The sequence below is a fragment of the Zootoca vivipara genome, chromosome 7, assembly GCF_963506605.1.
Source record: "Zootoca vivipara chromosome 7, rZooViv1.1, whole genome shotgun sequence".
In the NCBI taxonomy this organism is placed as follows: domain Eukaryota; kingdom Metazoa; phylum Chordata; class Lepidosauria; order Squamata; family Lacertidae; genus Zootoca; species Zootoca vivipara.
In genome coordinates, this window is record NC_083282.1 from 30,241,503 (window position 1) to 30,258,116 (window position 16,614).

General features: G+C 40.9%; 1 protein-coding gene across 7 annotated transcripts in view; it reads left to right on the top strand.

Annotated features, from left to right (window-relative positions):
• ZZZ3 (zinc finger ZZ-type containing 3) overlaps positions 1–16,056 on the top strand; it is a 43,637-nt gene extending 27,581 nt beyond the window's left edge. For 4 of the 7 annotated variants that reach the window (XM_035121625.2, XM_035121626.2, XM_035121624.2 and 1 more), the window contains 10 exons: positions 1,696–1,834; positions 3,712–3,859; positions 3,932–4,050; positions 4,279–4,353; positions 4,514–4,615; positions 7,284–7,379; positions 9,868–10,020; positions 11,982–12,116; positions 13,165–13,265; positions 13,753–16,056. In XM_035121625.2, the coding sequence (XP_034977516.1) occupies positions 1,696–1,834; positions 3,712–3,859; positions 3,932–4,050; positions 4,279–4,353; positions 4,514–4,615; positions 7,284–7,379; positions 9,868–10,020; positions 11,982–12,116; positions 13,165–13,265; positions 13,753–13,897 (1,213 nt within the window). In that variant the 3' untranslated portion in view covers positions 13,898–16,056. The remainder of the gene's footprint in view (positions 1–1,695; positions 1,835–3,711; positions 3,860–3,931; positions 4,051–4,278; positions 4,354–4,513; positions 4,616–7,283; positions 7,380–9,867; positions 10,021–11,981; positions 12,117–13,164; positions 13,266–13,752) is intronic. The other 3 variants (XM_035121627.2, XM_035121629.2, XM_035121630.2) reach the window with 3 other exon arrangements.
• Positions 16,057–16,614: the final 558 nt, after the last annotated feature.

The window sequence follows — 16,614 nt, forward strand, 5'->3', positions numbered from 1 at the left end:
AACGGAAATATTCCATTTTTGCACCATTAGGTATGCATTCCCTGTTGGGTTTGTTTTCTCATATGCCTAGACAATTATATATAGGAACAATTATGCACATATAAGTTTCTTTTCCTGTTGCTTCAATGTCATAATTATTCAGGCCTGCCCACACAGGAGTTGTATATGTTTGTATAAACTATAAAAAGTAGCTACCCTCTGTGAATATGTATTTGCAAGGCTTGTTGTCTAACATATTGTTAGAAAAACATTTATCCTCTTGGGATTTGTGCCTATTAAGCCAGTTAAGTACTGATTTTATTAATGTGCTTAATAGTATCGCTAAGCAAAAACAATGCTTTCCTTCTGCTAAAAAAATAAAATCCTGCGAGCATGTATGAACTCCTAAGATGTCAATGCAAAAGACTTACCGAATTTTTTTCTGTGAGACAGCAGTGTAAGCAAGAACTCATTATTTACGCTTTAGGAAATAATATCTTAATATAGATGATGATGTTGATGATGATAATTTATTATTTATACCCTGCCTATCTGGCTGGGTTTCCGCAGCCATTCTGGGCGGCTTCCAGCAAAACATTAAAAATACAATAAAACATCAAACATTTAAAACTTTCCTAAATAGGACTGCCTTCAGGTGTCTTCTAAAAGTCAAATAGTTGTTTATTTCCTTGACATCTAGTGGGAGGGCATTCCACAGGGCGGGCGCCACTACCAAGAAGGCCCTCTGCCTGGTTCCCTGTAACCTCACTTCTCGCAGTGAGGGAACCACCAGAAGGCCCTTGGAGCTGGACCTCAGTGCTGACACATGTCAGAACTCTGCATTTGTGTGGATGTGAACACATACACTCACAATAATACTGAAGATATAAAACATTAATGATGCAGATAGGAAGGAACTTGAGGCATGTCTTTGGTAAGACAAAGCAAAAGAAATAAGAGATAATAACTTTCAGCATAAATAAGATATCGACATGAATTGCATCACTGAAAAGTGAAGTATACCATCCATGCAAATGTGAATAACAGAGTCTGAGGATGCTTTATCATTAAAAGAAACACAAACAGTGGACTGAGACCTGCAGTAGGCCTTGGACCGCTTTCAGATGGGGCTCAGTCCACAGCCTGCCCAGTGCTTGCTCACTTAGTCTGCCCCACCCCCTAGCTATGCCAAAACCTTTTGCCAGGCAAGGTTTTGTGGTACTGTATATTTGTGGTAGTGGGGGAAAATTAACTTAGATTAACCTCATTGACTACAATAGATAAGAAAGATACCGGTAGATAGATACTTAGATACTTCCTTTGTTCAGGTATTAGAGTGATACTAGTCTAGTATGTTGGAACCATATTTATAGTGGTAGGTAGAAATAAACATACTGTGCAGCAAGAAGAAAAAGTCATTGTTTTGTGGCTTACTCAGCATCCAGTTTTTTATACTCATTATGTGTTTTTGCTGGCATTTCTATAAAGCAGTCAATCCTACCACTATTTTTTTTAAAAAAGAACTTCTGACACACATTCTATTGGTGTACTTAAAAATTACTTTTAATATATGCAGTCCTGTTTAAAATAATATGCTTTGTTTGAGTCTTTCAGATAAGTGTGCTGGGTGCTGAGGTTTTGGGGTTTCCCCCCTCCTTTTGCTTTGGTTATTGTGCATAGAAATCTGTAGTGAGTTGTTTCCCTTTGTCTCTGTAGTTATCAGAGACTCTTACAGACGATTGCGGTACTCGAGGCTCAGCGCACTCAAGCAGTTCAAGATCTTGAGAGTTTAGGCAGACACCAGAGAGAAGCGCTGAAAGATCCCATTGGATTTGTGGAGAGTCTCCAAAAGAAGGTATTGCAGTGGGAATTTGTAAGCACTCCTGAGAGATGTTTGATAACGAATAATTCATCTCCTGCAGACAAGTGTGTGTAAATGGTAGAATTAGGGGAAAACATGGCCTTTCTATAAGACACAGGCAACTAGGTCTTCTTGAGTCTGTTACCTTCTCAAATACATTATTTGTTCAAAACTGTGTTTGTGAAGATTTTGTAATGAGGTTGTAATGTTGGTTGAGGGCCTGTCAGATCTGATAGATAAGGGCAAGAGTTTCCATTCTTCTTCCCTTAACTTGTCTTTCCCCAAATTCCCCACTTGGGGCTGGTTCTTCTGATTCAGAGCCTCCCATGCACTCAGGTAGCCAAGGTATGAAATTCTCCATACTGTGCCCAACTCCCAGTTTGTTTGGCAGTTTCAATTAAACTGTCTATAAAAGCCACCACTCTCCGCAGAGGCAACCATTTCTCCTGACCTGATACCTCCCTTCAACCATCAGTGACATGTTCAGTGGCCTCCATATCCTTTCATGCTATAGACAGCGCCAGTGCTTGTTGGGGTTTTTAAGGGTCCCTTAACACCCCAGCTACAATTCATCCAGGGGTGACACTGAAACATTGTGGTAGAAAATGGGGTTTATGCCCTCCCACATCCATGTCCCTCTCTACATAGCTTTCAGTGTAAACTCAGCCCTTCACTCCTGATCTTACAGCCTGGGCACACTAAGGTCAAAAAGCGTAGGAGGCCAGAGGCATGTTTGCTGGCCCTCATTCCTCTACTCCTGACCTAGTGTTTAGCACAGTGATCTGCAGTGAACTTGCAGAAATGTTCAGCTGAATGTGCTTAGATGCCTCCCCTCAACCAGGAAATCGATATTATCAGGGTTCCCGATTGTAAGGTTCCTGAATGGAAGCCCCTTGCAGACTTCTGTGCTAAAGGCTAAAAGGACGAGTGTGGTGGGAATGGGAACTCTTGACATGGTTCAGGATTTTCAGGTAACGGTGGTACACACACCTAACCGGTAGTCTCTTTCTGCTCCCCTTGCCCTCACATATTTAGACTGAACATTTGAAGCAGGCTTCTCATTGCAAAATTTCTGCAGAGAAAAATGCAACATCTCCATGTGACCAGGTGTTCATGCATAGGATTTGGTTCACACTGAAAGCTATCTGAAGGTGGGGAATGGGTTGTATGCTCACACTAATGTCCCACAACACTGTTTTGGGGTCATTTGCCACCCCTAGTTGAATGTATGCTGCAGCTTTATAACTCCTCCTGCTTGTCATTGACAATTAATTTACTTCTGATTTTGCAGAGAAAGTTTAGATGTCCTAGCAAAGAGAACTAGCAATTGAGCTGTATGATGCAGTCATGAGAAAGCAGAAGTGTCTGTTTCAGGCCAGTCTATAGATGTTTTTGTGGAACAAACTGCCATTGATTACAATTGAATTATTAAGGGAAGAACATATAGTGAGTGAGTTGTGGGGGTAAATATCCACACACATTCTGAATATGTTTTTGACCAACTGTGGTATGTTCTTTAATTTCTATTTCCTGGTCTCCTCCCTGTCTCTCTTAATATGCTATATTTGCTCACAGACTAAAATTTGGTGGGAAATCATGCTTTCTATTTAGCTAACAAAAGACAGTAAGAGGAGATGACTGTAACTGTTTTAAACATGATCTCCAACAAGCCATCATTTCCCATTCCCCTACATATTTTATATGCTTTCCTCTGTATTACTGTTGGATGAGTTCCTTTTAAAATGTGGTGGAAATACAGTAAAACATGGCTTACTTTAAAATAGGCTCATATTAGTTTCATATTGCATCATTTGAAAGTGTGCTTTGTGTGTATTTGTGAACCCTTTTCTTCTTAATTTTGACTTTTTCAGGTTGACGTAGGGCTTCCATATCCACAGAGAGTTGTTCAGCTGCCAGAGATATCCTGGGACCAATATACTACAAGCCTTGGGAATTTTGAAAGAGAATTCAAAAACCGAAAGCGTAACAGTAGACGAGCAAAACTTATTTTTGATAAAGGTAAATAAATAACTATGTCATGGTGGTGGGGCACTCTAATGCTCTTTAATAATTATTTTCTATTATTTTCAGTAGGTTTACCTATAAGACCAAAAAGTCCTTTGGATCTCAGAAAGGATGGAGAGGCCACTTCATACTCTGTATTGCCTTTCAGTGATTGTCCAGAAGCTTCAGCAAACAATCGTCCGCAGGTAAATACTACCAAAAATAAGACAGAAGCTATTTTCAGGATTTTATAAAACATCATTTTTGATAGTTATAATGAATTCAAATACCTGCCATTAGGAATAGTTATTTTAATGTGAAAAATTAGATGATTTGCTTTGTCATTCATTGAGCAAACTCTGGTTTTGCTTGAATTAAATCCAGTTAAATGAACTTCTCTAAAGTCTTGTTCCATGTTATGTACTGTATTTAAGCAGATGATAAGAGGGCGACTTTGTGATGAGACCAAACCTGAAACTTTTAATCAGCTGTGGAGTACAGAAGAGCAGGTAATGGAAAACGAGGCTAGCAGAATCATACAATTCTATAATGTTCATTTGGCTTTTGCATTGTATTCCCCACCCCTGCCTACCCCCATTAATGAATAAGTGGAGCGCTCTTCTGTGAAACATTAATTGGTATTTATGACATACTTTATGGTTGCTTCAGAAAAAGCTTGAATTACTACTCCTGAAGTATCCACCAGAAGAAATAGAATCTCGGCGATGGCAGAAAATAGCTGATGAACTGGGAAACAGAACTGCAAAGCAGGTAATAAGGAGCAACACTCGTTTGAGGTCTGTGCAGTCCAACAGGTGGGTTCTGTGCCTGTGTAAAACAAGCCAGAGAGCTAGGGGTGGTTATCCAATCCTTGGTGTACAAGCTTCAAGAAATGCAACAGGTGCCTTCCTGCTCAGTTCTCTTCTCATTGCCCCAACAGACTCTCATCTGTTTCTTTTGCTAAGAGTTGGTGTCATTGGTTATACAATTTCTTCTGGAGTGCTGAGAAGACTAGCAGTGGGTGGCAATCAATTTTATCTTGAACCATATTTTCAACAAAATCTATTCAAATTATCATTGTGTCTCTTCCCAGTAATGAGCTACTATCAAAGCTAAACCTTACCAGAGTTCTTTCATATGAATAGCACAGAGGCCTCAGAATTATATTCCTATATAACATCCACTGAGAACCTAGTTTTTGAACACCAGTATTATTAGTTTGTTGTTCTTTCCATTTAATTAATGAATTAGGAGGTATTAATAAGAAAACTCTGGTCCTAACCCTTCGCTGCCTTGGGGGATATCTTCAGGAGAAGAAAAGGGTAAGGCGTGAACCCTACACAAATCCCTAAGACGTACGGCGTTTTGTACACCTCTTTCCAACAACTCCTGCAGCCAAGCTGGTACCAAACACATTACCCTGCATTCCTTTAGATCACATATGCCAAGGGGGGATGTCTGAGCAGGACCTCTCTGCACACTCCTCTGGCTTGCGCCCCAGGGAGGTCACTTAGGTGCTGCTAACGCAGCAGTTTGACTTCACACCTGGAGGTGCACTCCATTGTCTCATGAGACTGACAGCTGCCCACAAGTTAGTTATGCTATCAGTGGCAAAAAAATCCTCTAATGGTACCAGCTGTCTAGTAAACTTTGTCTGAAAAGTACATGAAAAATGGCAAATTGCAGATTTTCAGGTTGTTGCATTGCACCTAGAGTAAAATTATAAATGTGTGAAAAGGATTTTTATCCTGGACTGAAAAAAATCCATTTATCTCCTTTGATTAAAGTTAGAGTTGAATCCATACCACTAAATCACAATAAAGATGATCTCCCAGAGTTTATGTTGTAGTTTGAAGGCACATCTAGAATATTTTTTTTATTTGAAATGTGCGTTTTCCTCACTTATTCATTAAATTTCTATACCTTTCTCAAAAAGAAGCCCCAAAGCCCATCTTTTGCTGATGAGCAAAGTACAATTTAATAGTACTTAACCATATTTTCTCTTTGTAACCAGATTCACAACTAAGAGGCGACCAATAATACCCTATGATATGAATGCAATGTAGCATTATATTAGGAACTCCTAGTCCTTCCCCCCTTAAGACATTTTATGTCCTAGATCTTTTCCTAGCCACAATACATTCATTAAATAGGTTTCCTCATAATCTGAAAATATTGGTATCCTATTAAATAGGAATTTATAGAGAATAATCCTGAATTAAATATACATTGTTCTGATCTTGTTGAAGGAAGGACAGAATGAAAACTAATCTGTAACCTCTTACTTTGCTAATTTAGCAAATTAAAAAGCTTTATTCCATAACTTTTTGGTATCTCAACTGTGTATGTTCACTATTTAATTGCTTTTAAGCACGAGCAATATGGGGCAGATATTGCGGAAAATGGAGGTGGCACTGTCTTTATACAAGTTACAGACAAAATTAAGTGGGGGATTGGGGAGAAGGAGTACCATGTTTCTCATAAAATAAGACACCGTCTTATATTTATTTCACTCACCGGGGGTGTCTTATTTTTTTTAATTACCTCCTCTTCCTGCTGCGGCTCGGCGCCTGGAACTGGCTGTTGCTGCGCTGCTGGGCGCTTTGTTGGTGCTTCAGCAGGGCGCGCTGCTGGGTCCCGCTGGCTCGGGGCTCCATGTGGCGCACGCTGCGGCTCTTGCTGCGTCCTGACGGGTCGGGGCTCCACACGGTGCGCGCTGCGGCTCTTGCCGGGTCCCGCCGCCAGGTCGGGGCTTGGCGCGGCGCATGCTGCGGCTCTTGCCGTGTCCCACCGCCTGGTCAGGGCTCGGCGCAGCACGCGCTGCGGCTCTTGCCGGGTCCCACCGCCGGGTCAGGGCGCAGCGCGCGCTGCGGCTCTTGTGGGGTCGGGGCTGCTAGGCATTTTGGAGGGGCGGCAGCATCCGGTTCCGGGCGCTGACAGGCATCTTCCTCTTCCATGGCGCCATCCAGACCTGCTCCCACCACTACGGCTTATTTTGGGGGTATGTCTTATATTTTGTCAATGCATGAAAATCCTGCCATGGCTTATTTTATAGGTACGTCTTATTTTATGAGAAACACGGTAGTAGCAATCTGGGAAAGTGAGTGACAAGTGGGCAAACAGAGCTCTGGAAGGGCTCTGCAAATGAAGCTGTTCTTGATGATGGATTTGAAGAGGAGTGTGAAGTGTTCTGAATAGGGAAGAGGGCATGGCTTTAAGTGTATGGAGCAGCATGGCAGCTAGGAACTTATGAGTGGCACATTTGTAGAGTAGATAATATTCACTATGTCTCTGTTAAATGTTTAAGGTAACATTACCAGCTGTCATCCATCTCTCGTGTTTTTACCTTTTTAAATACAAAACATAGCTTACAAATTGGTATTAATGTTTAGAATTAGTGCCCATATGTATTTTTTAAAATCTGTTGTTACTCTTTCAGGTTGCCAGCAGAGTGCAAAAGTATTTTATAAAACTGACTAAGGCTGGTATTCCAGTTCCAGGCAGAACTCCAAACTTGTATTTTTACTCCAAAAAGGTAATTGCGAGAATATTCCACATCTGTTTCTGGTGTTTAGATAATAATAATAATAATAATAATAATAATAATAATAATAATATATTATTTATACCCCGCCCATCTGGCTGGGTTTCCCCAGCCACTCTGGGCGGCTTCCAACCGAATATTAAAACAGTACAGCATTAAACATTTAAAACTTCCCTAAACAGGGCTGCCTTCAGTTGTCTTCTAAAGGTAAAATAGTTAGTTATTGCCTTGACATCTGCTGGGAGGGCGTTCCACAGGACGGGTGCCACTACCGAGAAGGCCCTCTGTCTGGTTCCCTGTAACCTCACTTCTCGCAATGAGGGAACCGCCAGAAGGCCCTCGGTACTAGATCTCAGTGACCGGGCTGAATGGTGGGGGTGGAGACGCTCCTTCAGGTATACAGGACTGAGGCCGTTTAGGGCTTTAAAGGTCAGTACCAACACTTTGAATTGTGCTCGGAAACGTACTGGGAGCCAGTGTAGATCTCTCAGGACCAGTGTTATGTGGTCCCGGCGGCCACTCCCAGTCACCAGTGTAGCTGCCGCATTCTGGATTAATTGCAGTTTCCGGGTCACCTTCAAAGGTAGCCACACGTAGAGCGTATTGCAGTAGTCCAAGTGGGAGATAACCAGAGCATGCACCACTCTGGCGAGACAGTCCGCGGGCAGGTAGGGTCTCAGCCTGCGTACCAGATGGAGCTGGTAGACAGCTGCCCTGGACACAGAATTAACCTGTGCCTCCATGGACAGCTGTGAGTCTAAAATGACTCCTAGGCTGCGCACCTGGTCCTTCAGGGGCACAGTTACCCCATTCAAGACCAGGGAGTCCTCCACACCTGCCCGCCTCCTGTCCCCCCAAAATAGTACTTCTGTCTTGTCAGGATTCAACTTCAATCCGCAAATACATTTGTGGAAAACATGAATGGTGCTTTACCAGCACTTTTTTTTTGTTTGCTTGCTTGCCTGCCTGCCTGCTTTGGAAGAAATTTTCAGAAAGTGTAGCCTTTCCATAGTGGTCAAAGAGTGCCAAATTTCAGACTGGTCTAGGGGCTTTTTTGCCGGACACCATTATGATTTTTTAAAAAAACCCAAATATCAACTATTTTTTTGAGGGGGGTGGGAATTAGATGCAATTTGGAGACAAGATCACTCCTTTTTAAGCCATGAATCATAACAGATTTCAGAAGGATACCTTCAGAAGGATCCAATTGCAATTGTAGCAGATGGCTTAAAAAAGGAATCACTTCATCTTACCTAGTGTTTTGTGGACAATTAGACTGAAATTTACAGACATATAGGTGTGCTGGGGCAATAAACCCACCAAATTGCAGACAGATAGAACCAGGGAATTTTCAGAGTTAATCTGGGGGGATTAATTTTCGAGACTCTTGACTAGTGGTATAGAAGCAGAGGACTGGGAAATTTTCAGTAGTGTGTCACCAATATGCTGTGTATTCACATTAAACCATAGTTTGTTTAAGAGATAATGGTTGAAAGCCCACTGTTGCATGTCTTGTTCATGTGTGTAATAAAACTGTACCATTCCAACACAAATTTATCCATGGTACTTTTTCCTTTCCCCACCTTGCTGTTTTTAGCTAGCTTGTATTTGGTTTCTCCTTTCAATCCCTTCCCAAAATCTGATGATAACCAACCTGGCTGCTACCATTAAATATCCAACGAATGGTTTAAAGTGAACATTCAGTGGAATATCAGAGCAGCAGATCTGCAGTTTCATACTGTGCCCAGCCAGGGTAGAAGGCGGAGGCCTTTTCCTCACCCCCTCACCCTCTGGTGCTCCACCTCTAGGCTAGTATGACTGAGAGGACCTTCCTTCTGTGGATTTGTGGGGCTTTGGGTCCTACATAGTGGCACTTTCCCATCTTCATTACTTAAATTCTGTTTTTAAACCAGTTATTAAACATTTTGCTTTAAAGCACCATGTTTGCCTTGTTGATCGCTTACACAAATCATTTTATTTGTGGGATTTTGTAAACAGGGAAGCGGGAGTGTTCTATTTCACTTAATTACTTAATCAGATTTTCAGCCAGTTTTTGGCAAAACAATTTCTTGTTTTCAGAATTCATCAGCGTTTTGACCATATGTTTTAATAATGTCTTTATAATAAAAATTAGAAGTAATGTGGTGGTTCTTTTTCATTGCATTTCACACACCATTTGTTTGTTGTACTCGTCAGCGGTTTGATGTGTATCTAAATTGCCTGTGAATGTCCACAGAAGTGGGCCGAGACACGGCGAGGATGCCTTTTCCTGATGAGTATTCAATTCATGTTGAAGCTGGTTTGGGGGAAGTGCATCAAAATGCAGTATTTAACAAGAAACTACATGATATGAATTGTAGCTAACGCTGTATGTATACAGCTTCCCAAACTGATGGTGAGAACACATTGGATACCATTAAAATGTTACAATGGTGGTTTCTTAATACCATGTCATAGATGGTGTGTTCTTCTGTTGCAGTCCTCCAGTAGAAGGCAACATCCTCTGAATAAACATCTCTTCAAGCCCTCAACTTTCATGACATCCCATGAACCTCCCGTATATATGGACGAAGATGATGACAGATCAAGTTTTCATAGTCATTTAGGCAATGCGGCAGAGGAGGAATCATCGGTATATTTTTTATTCTAAGTAGATGATTATGCATGAAGGTCCTGAGAGTTAAGACAGCTCAAAGAATGCCTGTGTTGAGTAAAGGAAAATCTTCAATATAATAGGAACAGGTTTTCGGTGCCAAAAGTGTTGGGTAAAGGTGTATCTGTTTATTTTTCCTTTCCTTTCCAAACCCCCATGCGAGAGCTGAAAATACTGCCGCTTTAATCGTCAGCATCTTGGTACATTTCTGAGGTGGTTATTATTATTTAACAGACAAGGACAGATCTTCTTTGTACATGCAGGTCCTGCTATCTGCCCACCCACTATGCGAAAATTCAGTTATCCAAACATAAAGAATTATGCCCAAAACTTGCTATACCACACTACAGATTCAGATATCCAAACAGCTTGAGTTTGCCTACTTCCTTACTTGATTTTCTGGGAAGAAACCATGCAGGGGGGAAGTGGGGAGAGAGATCAGACAAATCAGGGAGCAGGAGGGATCAGACAAACCAGTTTTCCTTTTGTCTCTTTCTTGCTAGTTGGCTGCAGCCATTTCAGGAAGAAACTGGAGGGAGCGGGAGAGAGATCAGATAAATCACAGATTAGAAACATTCCCATAGATATCAATGTAAATTGTACTCATTTTGCAATTGAACTTGCCAAATGAATGATTTCCAAAGAATTTATTGTGGTTGGTAAGCAGGATAACTCAGCGGTTAGAGCTTTGAATTCACATCCCTCAGATACAGCTCTGTAATTAGAAGATGACACTAATTTTACTGTGAGGATTGCCTACAGTGATTCTGTGGCATGCAAGTGTAAACAGTAGTCAGATAAAGAAATTTATCTTCCACAACTTCTCAGCTTGGAAATGGTTAGGTGTGATCTTTCCAGCTTGACCAGGCACATTGTTTTCATTCATGGCATTAGTTTATTTTCTGTCTGGATGTTCTGCTTCTATAAGAAAAAAGTGAACTAGGCCATTGCTATAGTCCTAGGGCCACTTTAGCCCGCCCCTTCTGCTTCACCCCACCCTCGTGAGGAGCCAGAGGAGGCCTTCCTCACAGGTAGCGTCTCCTGGATGTACCTGCCACAGCATCTCCAAGGCTGTGGTCCTCTGTGCACTTACTTGGGCATAAGCCCCATTGAACTCTGCCATCAGGGAGAACAAAGTGTGTTGTTTCTCAGGGCTCCCTTAGCAAGACAGGTGGCTTTTTTCAGAACATTACTTTTCTGCTTCATCCTCTTTTCTCCTACTGCTGTTCTTACTTCCCATGCATTTGTACATGCTGGGCTACTTTTTTATTTTGTAATAGGCAACTTTGGTCAGAGATTGTCCTGCCTACCCTGGGAAGGGGACATAGAACAGGAGGCTGACGAAAGCCACACAAATCCAAGTTTAATGTGATTTTGTTTTATGAGACATCTTGAGGGCTTTTAAAGGCAAAAGTCAGGGTAAAAATAAATCTCATAAATGTTCTCCTATTCTGCACTTCAGATTGTAGAACTGTATTGAATGATTTTGTTTGCTAGGTTTATCTTTAGTGAAAACAAATCTGTTCTCTATCACATTTCAAAGATTACATTAGAAGTCATGCAATACCCTATTAGAATTTCTCATTCTGTCTTGGTTGCATCTCTGCCTTCGGGGGACATTCTGTTTCTTCCTGTCTCAATGGTTCTTCAAAGCTTTCCAGCCACATTTCTCTCCTATTCCTAGCCATCAAAGTGTTTTTAGAGCTGATGAATGAATCTGATAACTTAAAAATCAAGTTCATGTAAATTTTTAAGAGGGAGAGGGGGAAATGTATTTTCAGTAATGAAGCCATTCTAACATTTCTATTCTTAAATTTTGTCTTAGAGAGCAAAAAAATAACAAAAATACTGTTTTCCTTTAGCAAGCTATTTGTGGATCTGCTTAAATGGTTTGGATTCTTAATATTATTCATTCTCCCTCCCTCCCTCCTCTTTAACAGGATGAAGAAAGTATCCCTGTAGCATATCGAGAATTACCAGAATATAAAGAGCTGCTTGAACTAAAAAAGCTGAAGAAGCAGAAACTGCAGCACATGCGTGCCGAAAGTGGTTTTGTGCAACACATAGGCTTTAAGGTTAGTAAAGCTGGAGGGTTAAGTGGGAGCTCTCCTACCCACTCTCAGCCAGTTCCTGCCACTGCTTTAGTCAACTTGGGTGGCGGTGTCATTGGATGAGAACAAGCGTAAGTGTTTTAGAGTGGTCCATGCAAGCAGAGTAAAACTTACCTGAAGAGAGATTGAGAAAAAGTATAGCTGTTTTCGGGACCTAGCCTTCATGTTAGAAACTGGTTATATTGCACCAGACTGTTGTAAGCTGCCCTGGGAACTGCTGGTGAAGGATAGGTAATAAATTTAATTACTGTACTATTACTATTATTATTATTTAATCTTAAGTAAGATTGCACTGGCAGTGATATTTCTGAAAAAGCTTCCACCCTTGAACATTGTCAGAGATGAAACGATGACGTTCGTAGGTGATCCTGAGCTGTTTGTAGAGCTAGTTACCAATAACTATAATAGTTGCATTGCAACCTACCTCATAGTTCTGAAAGGGGAGATGTTAGAGAAATCTGTTTATGATGCAACTAGCTCTTAGCAGCAGTTTAGCGTCGACTGCCAGTACCCAGGGTGGGTGCACGCCAGATTGGGGTGTGTGTGTGTGTGTGTGTGTGCCAGCCTCGCCCACACCACCAGAGCGACCCCCACTGGAGCAACGCAGGGCTGCACTGAGTCACCTGCCTGCCCGTGCAGGGGGGAGCCCTGCCAACTGATGTGGCCTTTGTGGGCAGAGAGGGGCACTGGGTTGGGCTGTGCTGGGGGTGCCTGCATGGTCACGCCTGGTTCATGCCCCTTCAGAAATTGTGCTCACGAACCCCCTGGCGCACACCCACAGACACACACCCCACACTACACCCCTGGCTCTTAGGCACAGCAACTTATTTCCTCTCTCAGCCAGTTATATTCCCCTATGTGTTCTTTCAGTATTGAGGGTGAGAAAATATTCCTTAAATTACAACTTTTGATGCCCTCTCCGTAGAGAATGATAACCTGTAGAGTCTTACATTTTTGGAAATTGCTTTTGGAAATGGTTTTCCTGAGTGTTCTCTCCTGAATCTGTTTTCAGTGCGATAACTGTGGAATCGATCCCATTCAAGGCATTCGGTGGCACTGCCGAGACTGCCCTCCAGAAATGTCTTTGGATTTCTGTGATTCTTGTTCTGACTGGTAAGCAACATGCATCCATGACCATTACTGACAGTAAGCTTAAGACGGAAATCCGGTGCATATTTGTCTCAGTGGGTCTTATCCAGGCACCCCCAAACTCCGGCCCTCCAGATGTTTTGGACTACAGTTCCCATCTTCCCCGACCACTGGTCCTGTTAGCTAGGGATCATGGGAGTTGTAGGCCAAAACATCTGGAGGGCTGCAGTTTGGGGGTGCCTGGCCTTATCTCTGAGTAGAGGACTAAAATCACATGTAATTTCAAACCACCACCACCCCAATTTTAAATCGTGATATGAAATGCGTGCCAGAAAGTTATATAAATTCGCTGAGGATAAAATATCGTATGCATAGGGTATAATTATGATATTTTGTAGGGCATTTTTTACAAATGTTCAGTGTGAGAATTTTTGACAAATGGAATTCACCCATGGATTTCTTTGTGTGGAATTTCATACTTAACAAATAATGCTTCTTCCTTTTCTTTCAGTCTGCATGAAACAGACATTCACAAGGAAAGTCACCGATTGGAGCCTATGTACAGAGCAGAAATGTTCTTAGATAGAGACTACTGTATGTCCCAAGGCCCCACTTATAATTACCTTGACCCCAACTACTTTCCTGCAAATAGATGACATGGAAAGCAAATCTGCAACCTGAAGCTTAGTATCCTCTCTGAAAACCAACTGTGGCACTCTTGACGATTCTGTGTCCACCTTGGGAAGACGTTTGCTTTCCAAGGAATGTCATCCTCAGCATGAGAGCGTTCCGAGTGCCCTCATCAAAATCCTGCTCTCTGACCTGTCATGATACTAGATAACTGAACAGAGGTTGAACATTCCTAGCGTGCGGAAAGCTTTTGGGGGAGATTTTCTTTTCACTGCGTTAGTTTTTTGGGGCAGGTGTGTGTGTGTGTAAGTTGGTTTAATCTGAAGAGAGGAGTTGCAAAAGTGTGGCCAGAAATGAAAGCACACATTAAAGATAGTCCAAAGAACTACTAGGAGATGCAGAGATGATGAATTGCATACATTAAAAAACAGTTAAGTAGTTTGCAGTTTTGTTGTGAAAATAGTTTGCAGCACAGAAAACTGACTTCTTTAGGCAGTGTTTTAACCTAAGACAGTGTTTGCGTCTAGAACGTATTCTTAAAACAATCACTGTCTCTGTGATGGTCGGTAATAGGCCTTTATAAAATTGGAGCTGCTTAATCAAGTTGATGTTTCTTTACTTTCATTTCATTTTCTTTTTTTCTTTTTACCACAACAAAAAAATTTTTTACCAACAGTGAAGCACTACAGGAGGCAACAGTGGCATTGCTTCCTTAACCAGCTCATGGTGTGTGAATATTATAAAATTGTCACGCAAATATATTTTTAAATGTAATGTTATATAAAATGACCATGTGATGTGTACAAAAATATGGTGAAAAGTGCCAGTGGTAGTAACTGTGTAAAAGTCTCTAATACCCAACATTAACTCTTATAAAGTAAAATACACAGCCTTCTGCCTCTGTATTTGGAGTTGTTATTGCAACTCATCAAAGAAAACTGCCTAATATAAATCATATATGGGAATAATTTTCCTCTTTTGTAGTATGCACAAGATCCATGAAAGATTGTATTTTTATTACTATTTAAACAAGTGATTAAATTTAGCCTGAGCAGTGAGCAAAGGTTCACATGCATTCTTTTATACTGCTGGATTTTGTTGTGCATCATTTAAAACATTTTGTATGTTTCTTCTTATCTGTGTATACAGTATGTTCTTAAATAATGTTCAATTGTCAGGAGAACTGTGAGAAATAAACTATGTGGATACAGTCTGTTTATATATAGAATGCTTACTGTGACTTTTTTCTAAGGTTTGACTATCGAACCAACATTCAGAATTGAAAATATAATTTAGCTCTTAAACTCAAGGGACATCTGATCCCCTTAAGGGGCTCAGTGTGTCCTGGTAGCCTTTGCCCAGCTATTTACGCAGCCTCTTCAAAGATTATGCACAAATACCCTGATCCTGGCACACCCCAGTTCTGAGCCGTGTTTGTTCCCACTTGAGATAGACCTTTTGTGCATGTGCTACTCTGTTCACTTTGATGGAGGATGTAGGTTTGCACATGTGTTAATGCTCATGCACAACTGTATACTTTTAAAATGAATGGCGTAGCGCATTGGGGTGCATGTCAGAATTACCATGTCTTTAAGAAACCACTGGATTGGATTGACTACATGGGAGAAGGTATCAAGCAAATAAGTAATACTTCCATGTAGCTTCTCTATGACTATGATGCAGTCGTTCCCCCCAGTATTATAATTGCAGCGTAAAAAGGAAAAGCATTTTGGTACGCTTTAGTAGCCTAAATATAGCAATGATCGAAAAAGCTTTGTAATATTTGTTACATATTTTTAGCTAATATATCATTTTGACATGTATAACTTGTGATTCAGAAATAATGATTATTTTAACTGTAATAGATTTCCCCTTGCTTAAAAAAAACTTGAATTTTCAGAATGACTTCGAGTACATGTTTAACTTAAATATGGCAGTAAATAACTAACAAAGAATTGGCTGGTGCATTTGATAGCAGTTTTGATTTGTTTATTCACAGTGTTAATTTTCACAGTGTTTGTTAGGTGTAATCACTCTTTGTTAGAGGAGCTTGAGCATTTTTTAAATATATTGAGTAGATGATGCAGTACCGTTTCTAATGACTGAGCAGTATAACACATCGTCTGTAAGCATATCTCATTCTTTGAGAAATTTAATAAACCAAAATATATATAACGGAAAAGAATACACCTGATGTATTTCACTTTTCTCTTTAACAAAAGCAAAGGCAAATTGCTTTGGGAAAGACAAATAACCAATTATGCAAATATAAATTATGTCCTTTTTACATATGCAAATGGTGTAACCCATCAGCCTTGATAATTCTTTTACACTGCAACATTCAAAGTTTCTGGTGTGGGGGAAATCCGTTGCCATATTAGCCGTGTCATTCAGAAAAGGGATTGGTTCTGTAAGCCACCACACTTTGAGCAGGTGTTCTGTAAGCAAGGCAGCCAATTTGATGTTGGACCCACCCTAATACACTTCCTGTGGGATTTCATGGTGTGCCAAACACAGCTGGGGAAAACTAATGGGCGAAACACAACTAAATCTCTTAGTTGATCTTTTGTTTTAATTAAATAAATGGTTTATTTGTTACATGACGACACCCATTTCTAAGAAGCCCGGGTACATGCTCAAATTGCATATTACAGAAAGTGTAAGTTAGCAGCATACCCATCAAAGCCATATAGAATAGGTAGTTAAGCTTTGTCTAAGTGTGTTTGGATGATCTTGATAGATT